Source organism: Pan paniscus, chromosome 17 (genome assembly GCF_029289425.2).
Source record: "Pan paniscus chromosome 17, NHGRI_mPanPan1-v2.0_pri, whole genome shotgun sequence".
Taxonomy (NCBI): domain Eukaryota; kingdom Metazoa; phylum Chordata; class Mammalia; order Primates; family Hominidae; genus Pan; species Pan paniscus.
The window spans coordinates 38,228,790-38,246,084 of NC_073266.2; the positions used below are offsets into that span (position 1 = coordinate 38,228,790).

Here is a 17,295-nt window from a genome sequence, read left to right on the forward strand (position 1 = left end):
GGGAACTCAGTTGTTAAGATTTTTCTGGTGTCCCCTTAGCCCCAAGGGGGTCTGTTCAGCTGTTGGGGGGCTTAGGATTTTAAATTTACAGACTTCGAAGAAGGGAACAAGATACACGTGTGAGGGAATAAGAGGAAGTTACCCGAGTCTGAGTCAGTGCTTCCTTCTCCACCGTGTAACTCCAACTTAGAGTTACTGCCACTCGGCTTCTATTGGCCACGTCTCTCCTGGGAAGGCAGGCAAGGGACGAAATGGCGAGGGAGACAAGGTTTTTGCTAGGGAAGCCCCGGCCCAGGACGCAGCGCCACCCGTTTTCCAATCAGCGCCGGGCACTGCATTCCTCCTAGATCTTTTCTTTCAGTAGAGACCTTTTAATAATAAATACTACTTACATTGCTTTACAATTCACACTTGCGGTCATTATTTCAGTGGAGCTTTTCAACAGCTCTGTGAGACAGGTATTATTTCTATTTCGGAGCAGAGAGAACAGTGCCCTTGAGCCACAGGGCTCATACATCCGGAGCCTATCACCACTCCGAATCTTAAGCTCCCGGGATGACCGCGGACTGGCGGCCAGGACCACTGCTCCAGCTGTTTCCCCAGGTAATCCACCTGCCTTGGGTTACCTTTTAGCGCGGCCCAGTTAGCCGCAACCAGCCACCATTTACCCGCTTTCCCCAAACCAGGAAAACCACAGAAACGCATGTGCGCGGCCAGTCTCTTCCACGCCCGGGAGCGCAGAGCTTACAGACCAAGGCCGCCCAAGTCCCCTCACCCCAAAGGCTACCCAAGAACCCCGACTAGGCTGTTTGGCTGACTCAGGCGCCCAACGCCCACCCGAACTGAGTCGCTAGGGAAACTCCCAACTGCCAGCTCGCCCGACCGGTGTTCACAGGCCACTCTAGCCGGGCTCAGAGAGACCGCAGTCTCGTTGCTCCTGGCTTGACGTCATCGGCAGGCGCCGCAGCGCAGTGGCGGGCACGCGCAGCCGAGAAGATGTCTCCGACGCCGCCGCTCTTCAGTTTGCCCGAAGCGCGGACGCGGTTTACGGTGAGCTGTAGCGGGGAGGGTGCAGGCCTGACCCGGCGCTATGCTTTGCCCTCTACTCCCTGAAATTACTCGAATTTTGCCCTGGGGTAAAGTGAGACAGAGGTGTGTCCGCCTCAGCGTCCGCTCCGGGCCCCGTCGGAGGTTGAGGGGTAGGGAAAGACGCACTACCCGCCTCTTCCTTGTGGGCTGGGCCGTCCGCCTCCGCCCACCCTCCAGCGGGTCCCCGGACTCTGCGTGCTGGGCGCCTCGGCTCCCCGCTTGGAGTGCCCACCTGCAGACTACTTCTGGTTGGGTCCATCCCCTCAGCTCGTTTAGTGGGGCAGATGTCTCGAGAAGGGGAAGGGGAGCTGCTGAAGGGGGAGGGTGGGAGTGGTTTCAGTCCAAAGACCTGGCTCCCGCCCTAGCCTTCTGAGCTACCAAGTGCTTGTTCCCGCCGTCTCTTCACCACCCCTTAACCCACCGTGTCTAACTCCTAAGCGATCGATGAGATCCTAAGCGGGAAAAGGCAGATAGATCACCTTGGGAAGGGTAACCAGATGCTATTTTATTCTTGCTCAATGTGGAAGGGTGGTTTTGAGCATTTGGGAAACACTTGACAGAGCACTTTCTCATTTAACTATTAGAGTAACATTGTGAAATAGGCTAAGTTGGTTATTCCTGGTACATGAGGTAGAAGCTGACACCCCCCAAAAAGTTGTGACTTCACTGGTTTTTCTGACTTTAGACACTCTGTTCTTTTTATGTTGCTCGTCACAGCAACGTAAGTATGAAGAACACTTTTAAGTTGCCTGACTATTCGTCTCTAGCATTTGCACCAACATTTCTCAGATATTCGGCTGTGTTTTAGTAGTTATAGGGATGCCAGGATGAAAATTGTGTGAAAGAAAAATTCATCCTTTGTAGTAAGTAGTTTTCTTGTTTGCAGGGTTATATATATATATGTATATATATATATACACACACACACACAGTGTGAGGTTTTTTTTTAATGGATTATATTTTGTGTATGTCGTCATAATCGTTTTCTTTGTGTGCGTTTTGCTGCAATCTCTGGTGCTTTGAAAGCCTGCTAAGAGTAACTGTTAGGACTATCCAAGATCATATTGGCGGCCGGGCGCAGTGGCTCACGCCTGTAAATGCAGTACTTCGGGAGGCCGAGGCGGGCGGATCACCTGAGGTCAAGAGTTCAAGGCCAGCCTGGCCAACATGGCGAAGCCCCATCTCTACTAAAAATATGAAAATTAGCCAGGCGTGGTGGTGGGCGCTGTAATCCCATCTACTTGGGAGGCTGAGGCAGGAGAATCGCTTGAACCCAGACAGCGGAGGTTGCAGTGAGCCAAGATCATGCCAGTGCACAACACCTGGGCAACAGAGGGAGACTCCATCTCAAAAAAAAAAAAAAAATCATACTGGCCCTGAAAAGGACCATGAAATTGGAGATCATCTAGTTCAGTGTTTCTCAAGCTTCTTGTGAAATGCAGATTCTGGTTCAGTAAGTGTGGAAGGGAGCCTGAGATTCTGCATTTCTACCAGCTTCCTAGGTGATGCCACTGTAGCTGCTGCTGGTAGTAAAAATCTACAACAACCCTCTTATTTAACTGGTGATGAAAATGAAGCACAAAGAGATAAAGGAACAGGCCCCAAATTACTCAGCCTGTTAGTGGCAGAGCAAGGAATGGACACCTTTAGGATAGATCTAATTCCTGTGAGGTAATAAGATGACTTTCCAAGTGTATGTGAGTGTTCATAGAATGAATGCCTTTTGCAATATTTTTGTCTTTAAGTTATGATTACTTTAAAACAATCTACAGATTGTCAGCATGGTTTTATTGAGTGCTACGTGTCAGGGACTGAACAAGATACCTCCAGGAGGCGAGACCTGACATGGGTGTGGGAGAATGGATAGAATTTGGATGAACAGGTAGGAAGAGCAACATGAATGTGTGAATACAGTAGAATGAGTTTGATATAAAGTGATGAAAAATGGCTAGACTTTAGTGCAAAGTATGTGTTAGGGAGTATTGGGAATTAAGTTTGGGTAAATTGGGATAACATTATCAAGGACCTTGAGGGAGCTGTGAAGCTTCAAAACTAAAACGTGCAAATAAGGAGCCATTTGGAGATTTTTTTTTTGTAAGCACAATACTCTCATGAATGTGATATTTAAAGAGACAGAAATATCACCTAGAATGAAAAAGTCCAGCAAGGAAGCTCTTGCTAGATTTAAAGTGATGAGGATCCATATCATTAAGTAGCGTTGGAATAAGGATTACTGAGAGAATGACTGATAGGTAATTTTTCCCAGGTATAAGCATTTTTTAGTTAGAAAGATACACTATCAATGAACGATATATTTTTCAGCAAATAATAAGCAAAATCTTTACAATTATTTGCCATTTTAATTTTTTTTTAGAAGTCTACCAGAGAGGCCTTGAACAACAAAAACATCAAGCCGTTGTTAAGTACCTTCAGCCAGGTACCTGGCAGGTAAGGCATTGATATCTATGAAAAATACTTGCCTCAATCTTTATACATACCCTGAGCTGTTTGAAAAATGAGGATGTCTTTTGTTTTTAATAGTGAAAATGAAAAAAAATGTACCCTTGACCAAGCTTTCAGAGGTATTCTAGAAGAAGAAATTGTAAGTATGTTTTTCCATTGTTAAAATTTTGCTGACAAATTAATAAACCATGTTATTTAAAAATTGCTTTTTTTCTTAGAATGGATATTTAAACATCTTTTTTTAGAGTAAGCTTTCTGCTTTGTAAAAGTTGACTTGATGACTATACGATTTCTCTAAGGATTTTGATAGCACAGGTACATTTTAAGGGTTTGGTTTAATAAATGACAAGAGCCCTCTCCAAGTGAAATAAGAAAAGTTGACATGAGGTCTTAGGAAGAACTAGAGGTGAAGGTGGGCTCTCCCACTTTCCTGTATAAGCAGTGATACATCCTGTAGTGGCACGAAAGGTCTAGTCCAAAAATATTTAGCTTAGGAGCTGGGATTCCATTCCCTCATTTTCCTCTGGCATCCTCCTCATCAGTAAACTTACATAAATAACTGAGGGCTCTCCAACTTCGGTAGAGAAATCTAACCATGAAAAATCTGAATTTGTTTACCAATAATGGGGTACCTGAATGAAAGGAAAAGTTTCAACAGTTTATTCTTGGTCAAGCAAAGGTTGGGTCCCCAAAAGCTAGATTCCCTTCTATTGGCCATAATACAATGTCCCTTTCTCTCAGACAAGTCTGATTAAAAAATGATTCTTTCCTTTTCTTCAGACTTAGTCACTTTTCCATTGTGAGGCATTGGGCAAGTTATTTTCCTTTTCTGTGCTTCAGTTTCTTTTGTGAGAGGGGAAATACCGTTCTTTCAGTGTTGTTGTGTGTAAAACAGCACTTAATGAACACTCAGTAAATGCTGGTTATTATGATTTTATAGAACCTAAGCACTGCCTTCCTTCTATTAAAACCACCCCTCAGACACATGGGTGTATTAGTAGTTAATTCTCCTAGCCCTGCCTTTGCCCTGTGCCACTGGCTGAGTTATGGCTTCAGCACTTCTGTCCTTGATTAGCTTATAGCCTTCATCTTGCTAATATAACCATTTTCCTGAGACCATTGGATTTTGAGTGAGTTGCCTACCTGTTACTTGACATACTTCTACAACTATTGATTCTATATGTTACTGTTACATTTTTGTAACTTCATATTAGAAAATATTGTTTTCTATAAGAAATATTGTATTCCATATTTCTGATAGTCAATTTAATATCAGAGTACATGTTTTTACTGTTAATAGAGTTTAGTCTGAACTCTTGCCCCTAAATTAAATTGTTTCTCCTCTGTTGGTAGATAAATCATTCATCATGTGAAAACGTTTTAGCTATTATTTCTCTTGCTATTGGGGGAGTAACTGAAGGTAAGTATGGTTCCGTTTTGTTTTGTTTAAAGTAATCTTGGACATGACATGCTTTATTTAAAACGTCTTCTCCCCATACTTCTCCACCTATCTGATTTTGTTTATTCTTCAAGTTCTGCCTGACTCCCAACTTTGCCAAGAAGTCCCAGTTGAATTAGTTTACTCTTATTTCTCATCTCTATTATGCAGTGCACATTTTGGCACTTCCTTTGTTCTCCAGTTGTTTTGTTCATTCAGTAAATTTTCATTGAGCATCTACTATGTGCCTGGTACTGAGCTAGGACCTGGAGATTCAATGGTGAATAAAACATATTCCCCTGCTTACGTGGAGCTAATGGAAGAAACAGATGTATGCATGCCTTACTATGGTGTAAGTACTATGGTCGAAGTGGGAATGAAGTGTAGTTAGAGGGAATAGAGCCAACATGGCTCTCTAAACTTCAGTCTAAAGGAGTCAGGAGAGGTTTTAGAAAAGAACATGAGAACTAGAATGTGAGGTATGAAGAATTTGTTAGACATACTAAGAAGGGAATAGCTAGAGAATTGTGTAGAGCAGGAGGAGGAGAGGACAACGAGAATGATGAGGAAAGCAGGTTAGGTCCATTTATAAAGGGCACTGGGTGCCATACTAAAGAGCAGCTGCAGGCCGGGCGCGGTGGCTTAGGCCTGTAATCCCAGCACTTTGGGAGGCTGAGACGGGCGGATCATGAGGTCAGGAGATCGAGACCATCCTGGCTAACACGATGAAACCCCATCTCTACTAAAAATAAAAAAAATTAGCTGGGCGCGGTGCTGGGCGCCTGTAGTCCCAGCTACTCGGGAGGCCGAGGCAGGAGAATGGTGTGAACCCGGGAGGCGGAGCTTGCAGTGAGCTGAGCTCGAGCCACTGTACTCCAGCCTGGGCAACAGAGCAAGACTCCATCTCAAAAAAAAAAAAAAGAAAAAAAAGAGCAGCTGCAGATGAATGATTCCATTTGAAGTCACTGCTGGCAGGAAAACTGGGCAGGGGCCTGTTAAAATGGCTGTGTGCGATAGCTTTAGAAGACTTTGGGTAAACAATGCACATAGTACACAGAGCCTAACACATAATAGGAGCTCGTTAAATATTTGCAGAAAGAAGAAATAAAAAATTAGTTTATCAGCATTCTTCTTTAACCAATTTGGTTAAAATACTCATTTGATTAATTCAAATAATATATGTGAAAACTCCTTTTTAATCTGTAAAGCATTATTCACATTATGTGTTATTTTGATGCTTCTATAAAACTGGCACACACCTCCCAGTATAGGGGGCAAACTATTTTATGAACTTAAGTTCATAAATTCACGTTGTTAAACTTTTATACAAGCTGCCTAATCATTCATTCATTAGGCATAGTTAGGTGAGTCCCACAATGTAATATTCCTTGTCTAGTTTCTGTCAAACAGTGTTCAGTGTGTCCTTAGTTCATTGATTACCTTTATACATTACTCTTGCACAGCTGGTGATGTTTTTAATGAAGAAGTTGTACAAAGTCTAGTCTATACTTGGAACTTTTGAGAAGGATAAGGACTTAAGAGCTTAAACTGTAAAGGCATAGTGCATTTTTATTTTAGGGAGAATTTTTCTTTTTGAGACAGACTATAATTGTTTGGTTATGTGACATGTTTTTAAATTATCCATAAATATATTTTGTTAAATTCAATTTGGCTGATATTTATTGAGCTTCTATTCAGTGTGAGATGCTACTGGTTAAAGCATACAAAAATGCCTAACCTTAAAAAGCTCATAATCTACATTCAAAGGTGACTAGTTAGGATGTGCTAAATGCTACAGTATATTTATGTAGAGTGTGCTTCAAAAGCATAGATGAAGTAGCCTGCTTCAGGATATCAGAGTTATTTAGATGAGCTGACATTCGCTCTATGCTTAGAAAGATGGAGTTGAAATTTACCATGTGGTAAAGAGGAGGAAGAGTATGCAGAAAACAACATTGTGAACAAAACCATGGAAGGATGAACATGGCATGGTGTTTGGGAACTGGGGAGTGGGAACTAGAGAGGGATGTCTGTGGCCCAGGTAAGGGTAAGGAGAGAGATTGGTGTGGAAGCTGGGACACAGGTTGTGAAAGCTCTTGGGGGAATCACACTATAACCCAATGGTTCCCAGACTTGCTGGCTCATCAGAACCACCAGTGAATCTCTTTTTAGATGAGATTCCCAAACCTTGCTTAGTTCTACTGACTCAGAATTTTGGCAGTAGAATCTAGAAAAAGTTCTATAATTATTAAATGTGAGTTAACTTATTCCAGGCTATACTGCAACTAAGGGCAGAAAATATGCTTCTCAAATCTCTTGGATGTGCAGGGTATATAATATCATTGAATCTAAGTATTGTTAGGGACTTTAGAGGTCACCTAGTCCAGTCTCATCTTTGGCCTAGACTGCTTCCCTGCTGTAACATCCCTGGTAGGTGGTCATTCAGCCTCTGCTGAATCATGCTCATTAGCGGAGCTCACTGTTTGAGTCCTGTTAGACAAATGTGGTTATTGGTGTGTTCCCTTGTATTGAGTTGAAATCTGCTGTTTTATTTCACCCACTGCTTCTAGGCAGTATCCCTCACGTCGCATTCCAGATATGATCTTACTAGTGCAGAGTACAGCTGGAAATATTTCTTCCTTTTTTTTGGACATAGTATATTAATGCACTGTTTTGGGCTTAGATCACCCTAGATATTTTTCCTCCATATACCATGCCTAAGTGACTACTTTTCTTAAACACTTATGAGTGTTAGTAAGTACTCATTGCCTTAAAATAGAAGGAAGAATGAGTAGGGATATAAAAGTATTCTAAGTAGTCTAGATAGACTACGTAGACCTTTTCTTAAGAAAAATCTTAATTTTGTTGTTCTTTAAACAGTAACTTTCTACTTTTCCATTCTTTCCCCTGAAACAATACTGTTATTTTAAATGTTAAATCATAGTTAATATCAAACCTTGTTATTTTTTGAAGATAATCTTTTCAAATCACAAAGACAATTTAGCAACATTACAAAACATTTGGAAATAAGAAGAGAAAACAGTACTCTTAATTCCTCTACTTTTAAAAGCTACCATTCATCTGGTATAATGGTTTTAGTTTCTATAGTCTTTTAAGAATTTTTTTTATTGTCATAACCATATGTACATACAATTTTGAATCCTGCCTTTTTCACTTAGCATTATATCATAAGCATTTTTCCAAGTTATTATAGTCGTTATAACCATCGTTTTTAATTGGCTGCATTATATTCTTTTGAATAGCTTAGTGGTGAAGAAAACAGACTGTGGAGCCAGACTGCCTGGGTTCGTATCCCAGCTCTACCACTTACTGGCTCTATGATCTTGGTTAAGTTATTTAACCTCTCTGTGTCTCAGTTTTCCCATTCTATAAAATGCAAATAATGATATGCTCTACCTCATAGGGTTATAAGGATTAAATGTGTTAGCATATGTAAAGTACTTAGTGTGCCTGACATATAGTAAATGCTCTAGATCTTGTCAAGAATTATTGTCATCATTACTGAGTGCACATATCAAAAATTACTTAAGTATGTCCTATTTGGGGACTTTTAGGTTGCTTCCATTTCTTGTCCTTTTAAAACCTTGTTATGAGTAACAAAGTGTACCTTTTAAGATATTCTTCAGAATTATTTTTCATAGGCTATTTTACTCTACAATTTTTTAAACTTTTAAATTGGCTTGTGCTCCACTTGAAGGTATTTGTACCGCATCTACACCTTTTGTATTGTTGGGAGATGTTTTGGATTGTCTTCCTTTGGATCAGTGTGACACAATATTCACTTTTGTGGAAAAAAATGTTGCTACTTGGAAATCAGTAAGTGCCTTAGTTTCTTTTCCTGCTAACTTTATCTTTCTATAGATCCAGAATTCTGAGGGTAGATTTTTTTTTTAATTTATTTGTAGTATTGCTGAATGCCAACAAGTTTGTGCCTATGAAAAAATTATATACTGCTCTCTCGGGAGAGCCAAATAAAAACCATGTGTGGAGAAAAACTTGAAATACAAAATTTGATTTAATTTGTGTAATAAAAATTAACTTGAAAATTCACACTTTCACATGTTTAAAACAGTTACTTAGTATCATGTTTTCTTATATCTGAAAATATTTTTATTTCATTGAAAATGTTATTTGCTTAAAAAAAGTGAAAGTGGCATAGTAGATTCTCAGTGCATGTTAGTGTTCTTTAATATTTCACTTCCGGCAACTTATTATTGAAGAATGTGTAACAAGTTCTGAAGAAGAGTGATAATTTCCGTCTTAATTTCAGAATACATTCTATTCTGCTGGGAAAAATTACTTACTACGTATGTGCAATGGTAAGTAATTGAGTGATAAAATGATTGCTTTTTAAAGTGTAAATATGCCCAGAAAAACACATGGTTGAATTAAATACCAGTGATAACATTTTAAAGATAGATTAGGTATCTGCATTTTTAACTAACAATCTGATTTTTTAGAACTCATTATTCACTTTAAACTGTTTTTGTTCTGGGCATAAGCTTAAAGTCAGAAACGTAGTAAAGTTTGTCTTTTTCATGTCATGTTGAACTTGTTTTGTTCCTAATGTATAGTACTTTTTTGTGGCAGTGGTTTCGGCCCCCAATTTAAGAACTACTGCTTTAGGAAAATACTCTTGACAAACTGGTTTAGAAACTTTTAGGTGTGGTTGTAATAAACATAGAATTATCTTTTCTGTGTAACGTTCATTTTCGTATATTGTTAGATCTCCTAAGAAGATTGTCTAAATCCCAGAATACAGTCTTCTGTGGACGGATTCAGCTCTTTTTGGCCAGGCTTTTCCCTCTGTCTGAGAAATCAGGTAAGCTTTTATACATTAAATGAGTTTTCTGCAGGAAAATCTTTTCCAGTTTTTAATAGATTAAAATCTGTCATGATAATGAGAAAAATGGTTCTAAAAAGTTGAAAGACATCATAGAAATTGTCACTTTATTTTCTTTTACTTATAAATGTATAGCAGTCCTAGTATATAATACAGGTAATCCTGAAACAAAGTCATGGATTCTTTTAAGTTCAAAGCTTATTAATGTAAAGTTGAATCACACTGAAACATGTAGATATGAACCATCATATCTGTATTTCATAATGTATGCCTATTTTTGTGTTTGCATTTTCTCTCAGTCACAACTATTTAGCTATATAGACTTCCTTTCATTTCTCTTTTTTTAACAAATTTTTATTGTGAAATATAACGCTCATATAGAAAAGTACATAAAGCGAATAATAATGAAACGAATACTGTATAACCACTATCTAGCTCCTGAAATGGGACATTGCTTGTTCTCCAGAGCCTTCCGCCTCCCCAGTATGTTCAAATATGCGAGATTTTAATATCTCCTTGCTTCAATCCTCCCTTCCTTAATATTGGGCTAATGTACCACCTACTTTATATGTTCTGAGGATTAAATGAATTAAAACATGTGAAGAGCTTACAATAGTGCCTGCATGTAGAAAGACCTATAGCGTATGTTAGCAGTGGTTTATGTGCTTTCTTTTTGTCATCCTATGTCTGTGCTGTTTTCTTTCATACTTATTTTATGTGGTCAAGGTTAATATAGATTTACCACTTCTTGTATTTCTGGCTTTCTGTCTGTGATCATTTTCCCTTTTAGACTTTTCTTCAGTGCAGGTCTGTGTTTTGCCTAAAAATCGTTACTTCTCCTTTATTTTTTTTCCTTTCTTTCTTCCAAACTCCTGTTAATATTGGTATTTTGACCTCCTCCCAATAGATATAAGATTCTAGATTGGCACTAGATACAGGATTTCATCTCACGGGAAATAATCTTTACTTTGTCTTCTGTTTCCCATTTTTCTATTGACAAGTCAGATGTCAGTCTCACTTCTTGAAGATAATCTAGATTTTTTTCTCTGCGCTTAAGATTTTTTTTTCTCCTTTGGTTTCTTTTAGTTTTACTATGATGTATCTCTTGTGTAAATTTCTTTTTATTTGTCCTGCTTAGGATTGTGGACATCTTGAATGTATGGATTAGATTCTTCCATCTAGTTTGTAAAAATTTAGCCATTATCTCTTCAAATATTGTGTATGCCTCTTTATCTTTTTCTTTTTCTGGAACTTCAATTAAACATCCATTATACCCTCTCACTGTATCCTCTGTTTTTTACTCCTTATATATTTTTTCATCTGTTTGTCTCTCTCTACCTGATTCTGAATAATTTCTTAAGAATTGTTTTTTTAGTTTTCTAAACTTGGTAAACATTGTTACTTTATTGTCTGTATCTGGTAATGCCGATACCTTAAATAAGTCTTGGTGGGTCTGTTTCTCCTGTCTGTTTTGACTGTTTCTCACTCATGGTATCTTGCCTCTTTGTGTGGCTGGTTATCATTGGCTGTTACATTTGAGAAGATGTGCTCACTGCTACTGGAGTATCACTACTTCTAGGCCCTCTCAGAGACCAGAGCTAGGAAAGACATATGTGTATACTAACCATACTCATCTGTATTTGTTTCTGTATCTGTCAGTATATATTTTACATGAACAGCAGCAAAAAATATGAGATTCTACTGATACCTCTGAGTTGAATCCAGCACCAGTAGATCTGTTTATTAACCTCTTTCTCTAACAGTAAGAAACTTGGCTCTCATTAACTATAATGTATTTACTTATTTGTTATACATTATCACTTTTTCATTAATATAATTTACATTTGTGCTTCCAACAGAATTATAAATTATTCTGTATTGCATTCTGTGGAATTGTTCTGGAATAGTCATGAATAATAAGGATCAACTCTATTATAATGTATATAGAATTCTGTTTACAGACATACTGTGGGTTTTGTTGCAGACCACCACAATAAAGTGAATATTGCAATAAAGCAATATTCATTCAACCAACATTTTTTGGTTTCCCAGTGCATATAAAAGTTATGTTTACACTATGCTGTAGTCTATTAAGTATGCAATAGCATCTAAAAAAAATGTACATACCGTACTTCTAAAATACTGCTAAAAACTGGTAATGACCACCAAAGCCTTTTGCAAGTTGTCATCTTTTTGCTGGTGGGGGGTCTTACCTTGATGTTGATGGCTGCTGACTGATCCAGGGTGGTGGTTGCTGAAGGTTGGGGTGGCTATGACAATTTTCTTCAAATAGCACAGTGAAGTTTGCCACATCAATTGACTCTTCCTTTCACGAAAGATTTCTCTGTAGCACATGATGCTGTTTGGTAGCATCTTATCCACAGTAGAACTTTCAAAGTTAGGGTCAGTCCTCTCAAACCCTGCCGCTGCTTTATCAACTAAGTTTATGTAATATTCTAAACTCTGTCTCAGAAAAAAAATAAAAAATAAGCCGAGATCGCACCATTGCACTTCAGCCTGGGCAACAGGAGTGAAACTCTGTCTCAGAAATAAAATCCTTTGTTGTCATTCAACAGTGTTCGCAGCATCTTCACCAGGAGTATAATTCATCTCGAGAAACCACTTTCTTTGCTCATTCGTAAGAAGCAACTCCTCATCTGTTTCAAATCCAATCATGAGATTGCAGCAATTCTGTCATATCTTCAGGCTCCACTTCTAATTGTAGTTCTCTTGCCATTTCTACTACGTAGATCTGCAGTTACTTCCTCCACTGAAGTCTTGAACCCCTCGAAGTCATCTATGAGGGTTGGAATCAACCTCTTCCAAACTCCTGTTAATGTGAATATTTTTACCTCCTTCCATGAATCACAAGTGTTCTTTATGGCATCTAGACTTGTAGGTCCTTTCCAGAAGGTGTTCCATTTACTTTGCTCAGATCCATAAAAAAATCACTATGGTAGCTGTAGCCTCATGAAATGTATTTCTTAGATAATAAGACTTGAAAGTTGAAATAACCCTTTGATCCGTTGGCTGCAAAATGGATGATGTATTAGCAGGCATGAAAACAGCATTAATTTCCTTGCCCATCTCCATCAGAGCTCTCGGGTGCCCAGGTGCATTGTGAATAAGCAATAATATTGTGAAAGGAAATCTTTTTTTCTGAGCAGTTAAGTCTCAACAGTGGCCTTAATATAGTCAGTAAACCATGCTATAAACAGATGTGCTGTCATCAGAGTTTGTCTTTTTATGGATGGAGCCAAGGCAGAGTAGATTTAGCATAATTCTCAGGAGCCCCAGGATTTTCAGAATGATAAATGAACATTGGCTTCAACTTAAAGTCACCAGCTGCATTAGCTCCTAACAAGAGAGTCAGCCTGTCCCTTGAAGGCAAGCAGTGACTTCTCTCTAGCTATGAAAGTCCTAGACAGCATCTTCCAATATCAGAATGTTTCATCTGCATTGAAAAATCTGTTGAGTGTAGCCACCTTCATCAATATTCTTAGCTAGATCTTCTGATAACTTACTGCAACTTCTCCATTGGTAGTTGCTGCTTCACCTTGCACTATTATGTTACAGAGAGGGCTTTTTTCTTTAAACCTCGTAAACCAACTTCTGCTAGCTTCGTACTTTTCTTCTGTGGTGTCCTCACCTGTCTCAGCCTTCACAGAATTAATAAAAGAGTTAAAGCCTTTCTCTGGCTGGTTTGCTTGTCTATCCAGACCACTCAGACTTTCTCTGTATCAGCAGTAAGGCTGTTTTGCTTTCTTATCATTCATGTATTCACTGGAGTGGCACTTTTAACTTCCCGCAAGAACTTTATCTTTGCATTCACAACTTGGCTAACTGTTAAGCGCAAGAGAACTTTCAGCCTGTCGTGGCTTTTGACATGCCTTAATTACTAAGCTTAATCATGTATAGGTTTTTATTTAAAGTGAGAGATGTGAGACTCATCCTTTTACTTGACACTTAGAATCCATTGCAGGGTCATTAGTTGGCCTAAATTCAATATTGTTTCGTCTCAGGGAATAAGGAGGCCCAAGGAGAGAGAGAGAGTCATGGGAACGGTTGGTCGGTGAAGCAGTCAGAACACACACAGCATTTATTGATTGAATTTGCTATCTTACCAGCTTAGGCAACATGGCAAAAGCCCATCTCTACTGAAAATACAAAAAAATTTAGCCAGGCATGGTGGTGCTTGCCTGTAGTCCCAGCTACTCAGGAGGCTGAGGTGGGAGGATCATCTGAGCTTGGGAAGCTGAACTTGCAGTGAGCCATGATCATGCCACTGCACTGCAGCCTGGGTGACAGGAGTGAGTCGCTGTCTCAAAAAAAAAAAAAAAAAAAAGTTTACTGTCTTAGATCTTAGATGGGCACAGTTTGTGGCAAAAACAAATCTGTGGCAAAACAATGACAATGTTAACCTCAAAGATCACTGATCACAGATCATCATAACAGATACAATAATAATGAAAAAGTTTGAAATATTGTGAGAATTACCAAAATGTGACAGAGGAAGTGAGCATATGCTGTTGGAAAAATGGTGCTGATAGACTTGCATGATGCAGGGTTGCCATTCAATTTATTTAAAAAAACAAGAAACTGTGAAGAACAACAAAACAAGGTATGCCCATACTCCAAAGGTACTTTTAAGAAATGAATTTTTGAAAGGATTTGAAAATCAAATGTGTTAATTTTGACTGCTCTTTATGGATTTAGCATTTTGTAGTTTTGATTATGACACAAGTTATACATAAGTTTAGGTGTCACTGGACTTGCTTTGCATCTTTTTTTTGTTTTTTTTACTAGGTCTTAACTTGCAGAGTCAGTTTAATCTGGAAAATGTCACTGTTTTCAATACGAATGAGCAGGAAAGCACCCTGGGTCAGAAGGTGAGGCTGATTTGAAATCTTCTCAGATAACATATTTGCAAGTTTGTTATTAAGATAGTGGGTCCAGGCACAGTGGCTCACACTTGTAATCCTAGCACTTTGGGAGGCTGAGGTGGGCAGATCACTTGAGCCTAGGAATTCAAGACCAGCCTGGACAACATGGCAAATCCTCATTCCTACAAAAAAGTACAAAAATTAGCAGGGCATGGTGGTGCACGCCTGTGGTCCCAGCTACTCGAGAGGCTGAGGTGGGAGAATCACCTCAGCCCAGGGAGGTCAAGCTGCAGTGAGCCTTGATCATGCCACTGTACTCCAGCCTGGGCGACAGAGTGAGACCCTGTCTCATTAAAAAAAAAAAAAAATTCATGTAACTGGGCCTATAAGTCATCAAAAATTTAAAAACTTTTAACTTTATTTCCAACTTACAGAAATAATGTTTTGTATGTAAAAAATTCAACCAGTGTTTAAGATAGAATGTACAGTTATTCTGTAATCCAAGGTAGACCATGGTAGATTATGGCATAGCTTTCTATTAATGTGGATTAGCAAAGTAGCTATACTTTCTGTTTTAATAGTGTTAATCATAAGGTAGATTATAGAATAGATGTACTTTCTGTTTTAAACATTGGGTTATTTTTTGCAGAATATGTATTTTTTCTATAAATTCATATTATTTCTATAACCACTCATAACATTCTCTGTCTCACCATACCAAGACTTTTTGTGTATATGTACAAACATGTTGTTTTTCTCCAGAATGAGGTCATTCATACTATTCTGAAATTCACTTTCTTCCTTTAAGATTTAGTTTTATCTTAGTTTTTAAATGGCTCTTGATAAATCTCAGAGTGGATATATCACATTTCTCTGCCTGTGGACATTTAGATTATCTCTGATAGTGAAAAACAATGTTACAGTGTCTAGTAGTGTATAATATTGCATCAGTCTGCATCGTCTGCATCAATTATGCAGATGTCTTTTTAGGATAAATTCCAGTAAGTAAAATTACTGGGTTAAAATATATGCGTATTTCATATTTCAATAGCTATTGCCTGGTTACTTCTCAAAAAGGTTATACCAATTTATACAGCCACCAGTGGCACATGGAGAATGCCTGCCCTTTTTCCCCACAGCCTCACCCCAACAGTGTGAATTATCAATTTTTTAAAAATATTGGCTTAATTGATGTATATATTTGAAAAATAAGTCTTCTTAGTTTTAATTTCATTTCCTTGATCATTATTGGGTTGAGGAACTTATTATATGTTGGTTGGAATTTATTTTTCTTCTGTGAATTAGCTATTCATGCTGTTTGGTCATTTTATTGTTGAATTGTCTTGTGCATTTCCAAAACATTTAGCCCTTTATTCCCAGAGGGAATCATTGATTATGTTTAGAAATGCAGATTTGAAACTTTCTACTATCTTCATGACTGTGTTATATCATTGTCATACTGCTCTTGAGTTCTTCTGTCCATCAGGTAAAATTCTGATTCCCTTACAGATTAACTATAGGTCTAGATAGTTAGTGACTATATTTCTCTAACTGTGGGTTGCCTAGGAATGTGTAACTGACCTGTTATTCTAGCATTTATCTCTTCTGTCTGATGACTGCTTCATGACAGGCTATACATTTTTTTTTTCAATTTAGCACACTGAAGATAGAGAAGAAGGAATGGATGTAGAAGAAGGCGAAATGGGAGATGAGGAAGCTCCAACAACGTGGTGAGTTTTCAGAGCCTAAGCTTTTTGACTTACAGAGATAATCTCTTAATTTATTGAGTATCCTCTCTGGAGTGAGGAGATAAGACAAGGAGGAAAGAAATTATAAGAAATTTCTTTCATCTGTAATTTTCATGTATATTACTTAATAAATCGTAAATCACTAATGGGCTTTATCTGCTGGTTTCTATATTATGTGCAGACAGTTCATTGTTTATATAGCCTACCCTATGCATAATCCCAGCATTTGAAAAGCCAGCCACAGGCAACCTTAGGAGCTCCTCCCCTTAATCCCTTCCATTAAACTTGTGGACCCAGTGCCTGTGTGTATTGGGCTAACTTTTAATGAAATAGGCAAGTTAAGAAGCCTTTCCTCCTTCTCTCCCCTTGCTCTTAAAACTGTTTATCTCCTCCTCTGTAGCCCTGTGCTTTCTTTCCAAAAGCAATCCTCAGTGGCATAGATAGGTTCTAGAAACTGCAACATTAAGTGAAATGATGTATAATGAAATCAATTTTCCCATAGGCTAACAAACAAAAGTTAGGTTCTTATGGCCTATTTCTGGTCACAAAAACAATCACCAAACTCCTAGATAAAGATCAAAATGCTTCTGTTATTAAACATTGAATAAATGTGAGCTATACATGCAGTTACTAGATAAAGGGCTTATTTTTGTGATGCTAACTTGATATGTACCATATATGTTTTTCTCATACTAGTGCTTCTTAGGATATAATATTATTAGTTAGGATATGATACCTGTGACTTTTAACATAGATTCAGATTAACATTGGTTTAAATAACATAAAAGTTGATTTTTTCCCCCTCATATC

General features: G+C 38.3%; 1 protein-coding gene across 2 annotated transcripts in view; it reads left to right on the forward strand.

Moving 5' to 3' along the window:
* The first annotated feature begins 539 nt into the window (after positions 1-539).
* THOC1 (THO complex subunit 1) overlaps positions 540-17,295 on the forward strand; it is a 50,293-nt gene continuing 33,537 nt past the window's right edge. For both annotated transcript variants that reach the window (XM_024926299.4, XM_003815639.6), the window contains exons 1-9: positions 540-1,050; positions 3,464-3,537; positions 3,631-3,691; positions 4,906-4,972; positions 8,709-8,827; positions 9,282-9,330; positions 9,738-9,833; positions 14,661-14,743; positions 16,394-16,467. In XM_024926299.4, the coding sequence (XP_024782067.2) occupies positions 997-1,050; positions 3,464-3,537; positions 3,631-3,691; positions 4,906-4,972; positions 8,709-8,827; positions 9,282-9,330; positions 9,738-9,833; positions 14,661-14,743; positions 16,394-16,467 (677 nt within the window). In that variant the 5' untranslated portion in view covers positions 540-996. The remainder of the gene's footprint in view (positions 1,051-3,463; positions 3,538-3,630; positions 3,692-4,905; positions 4,973-8,708; positions 8,828-9,281; positions 9,331-9,737; positions 9,834-14,660; positions 14,744-16,393; positions 16,468-17,295) is intronic.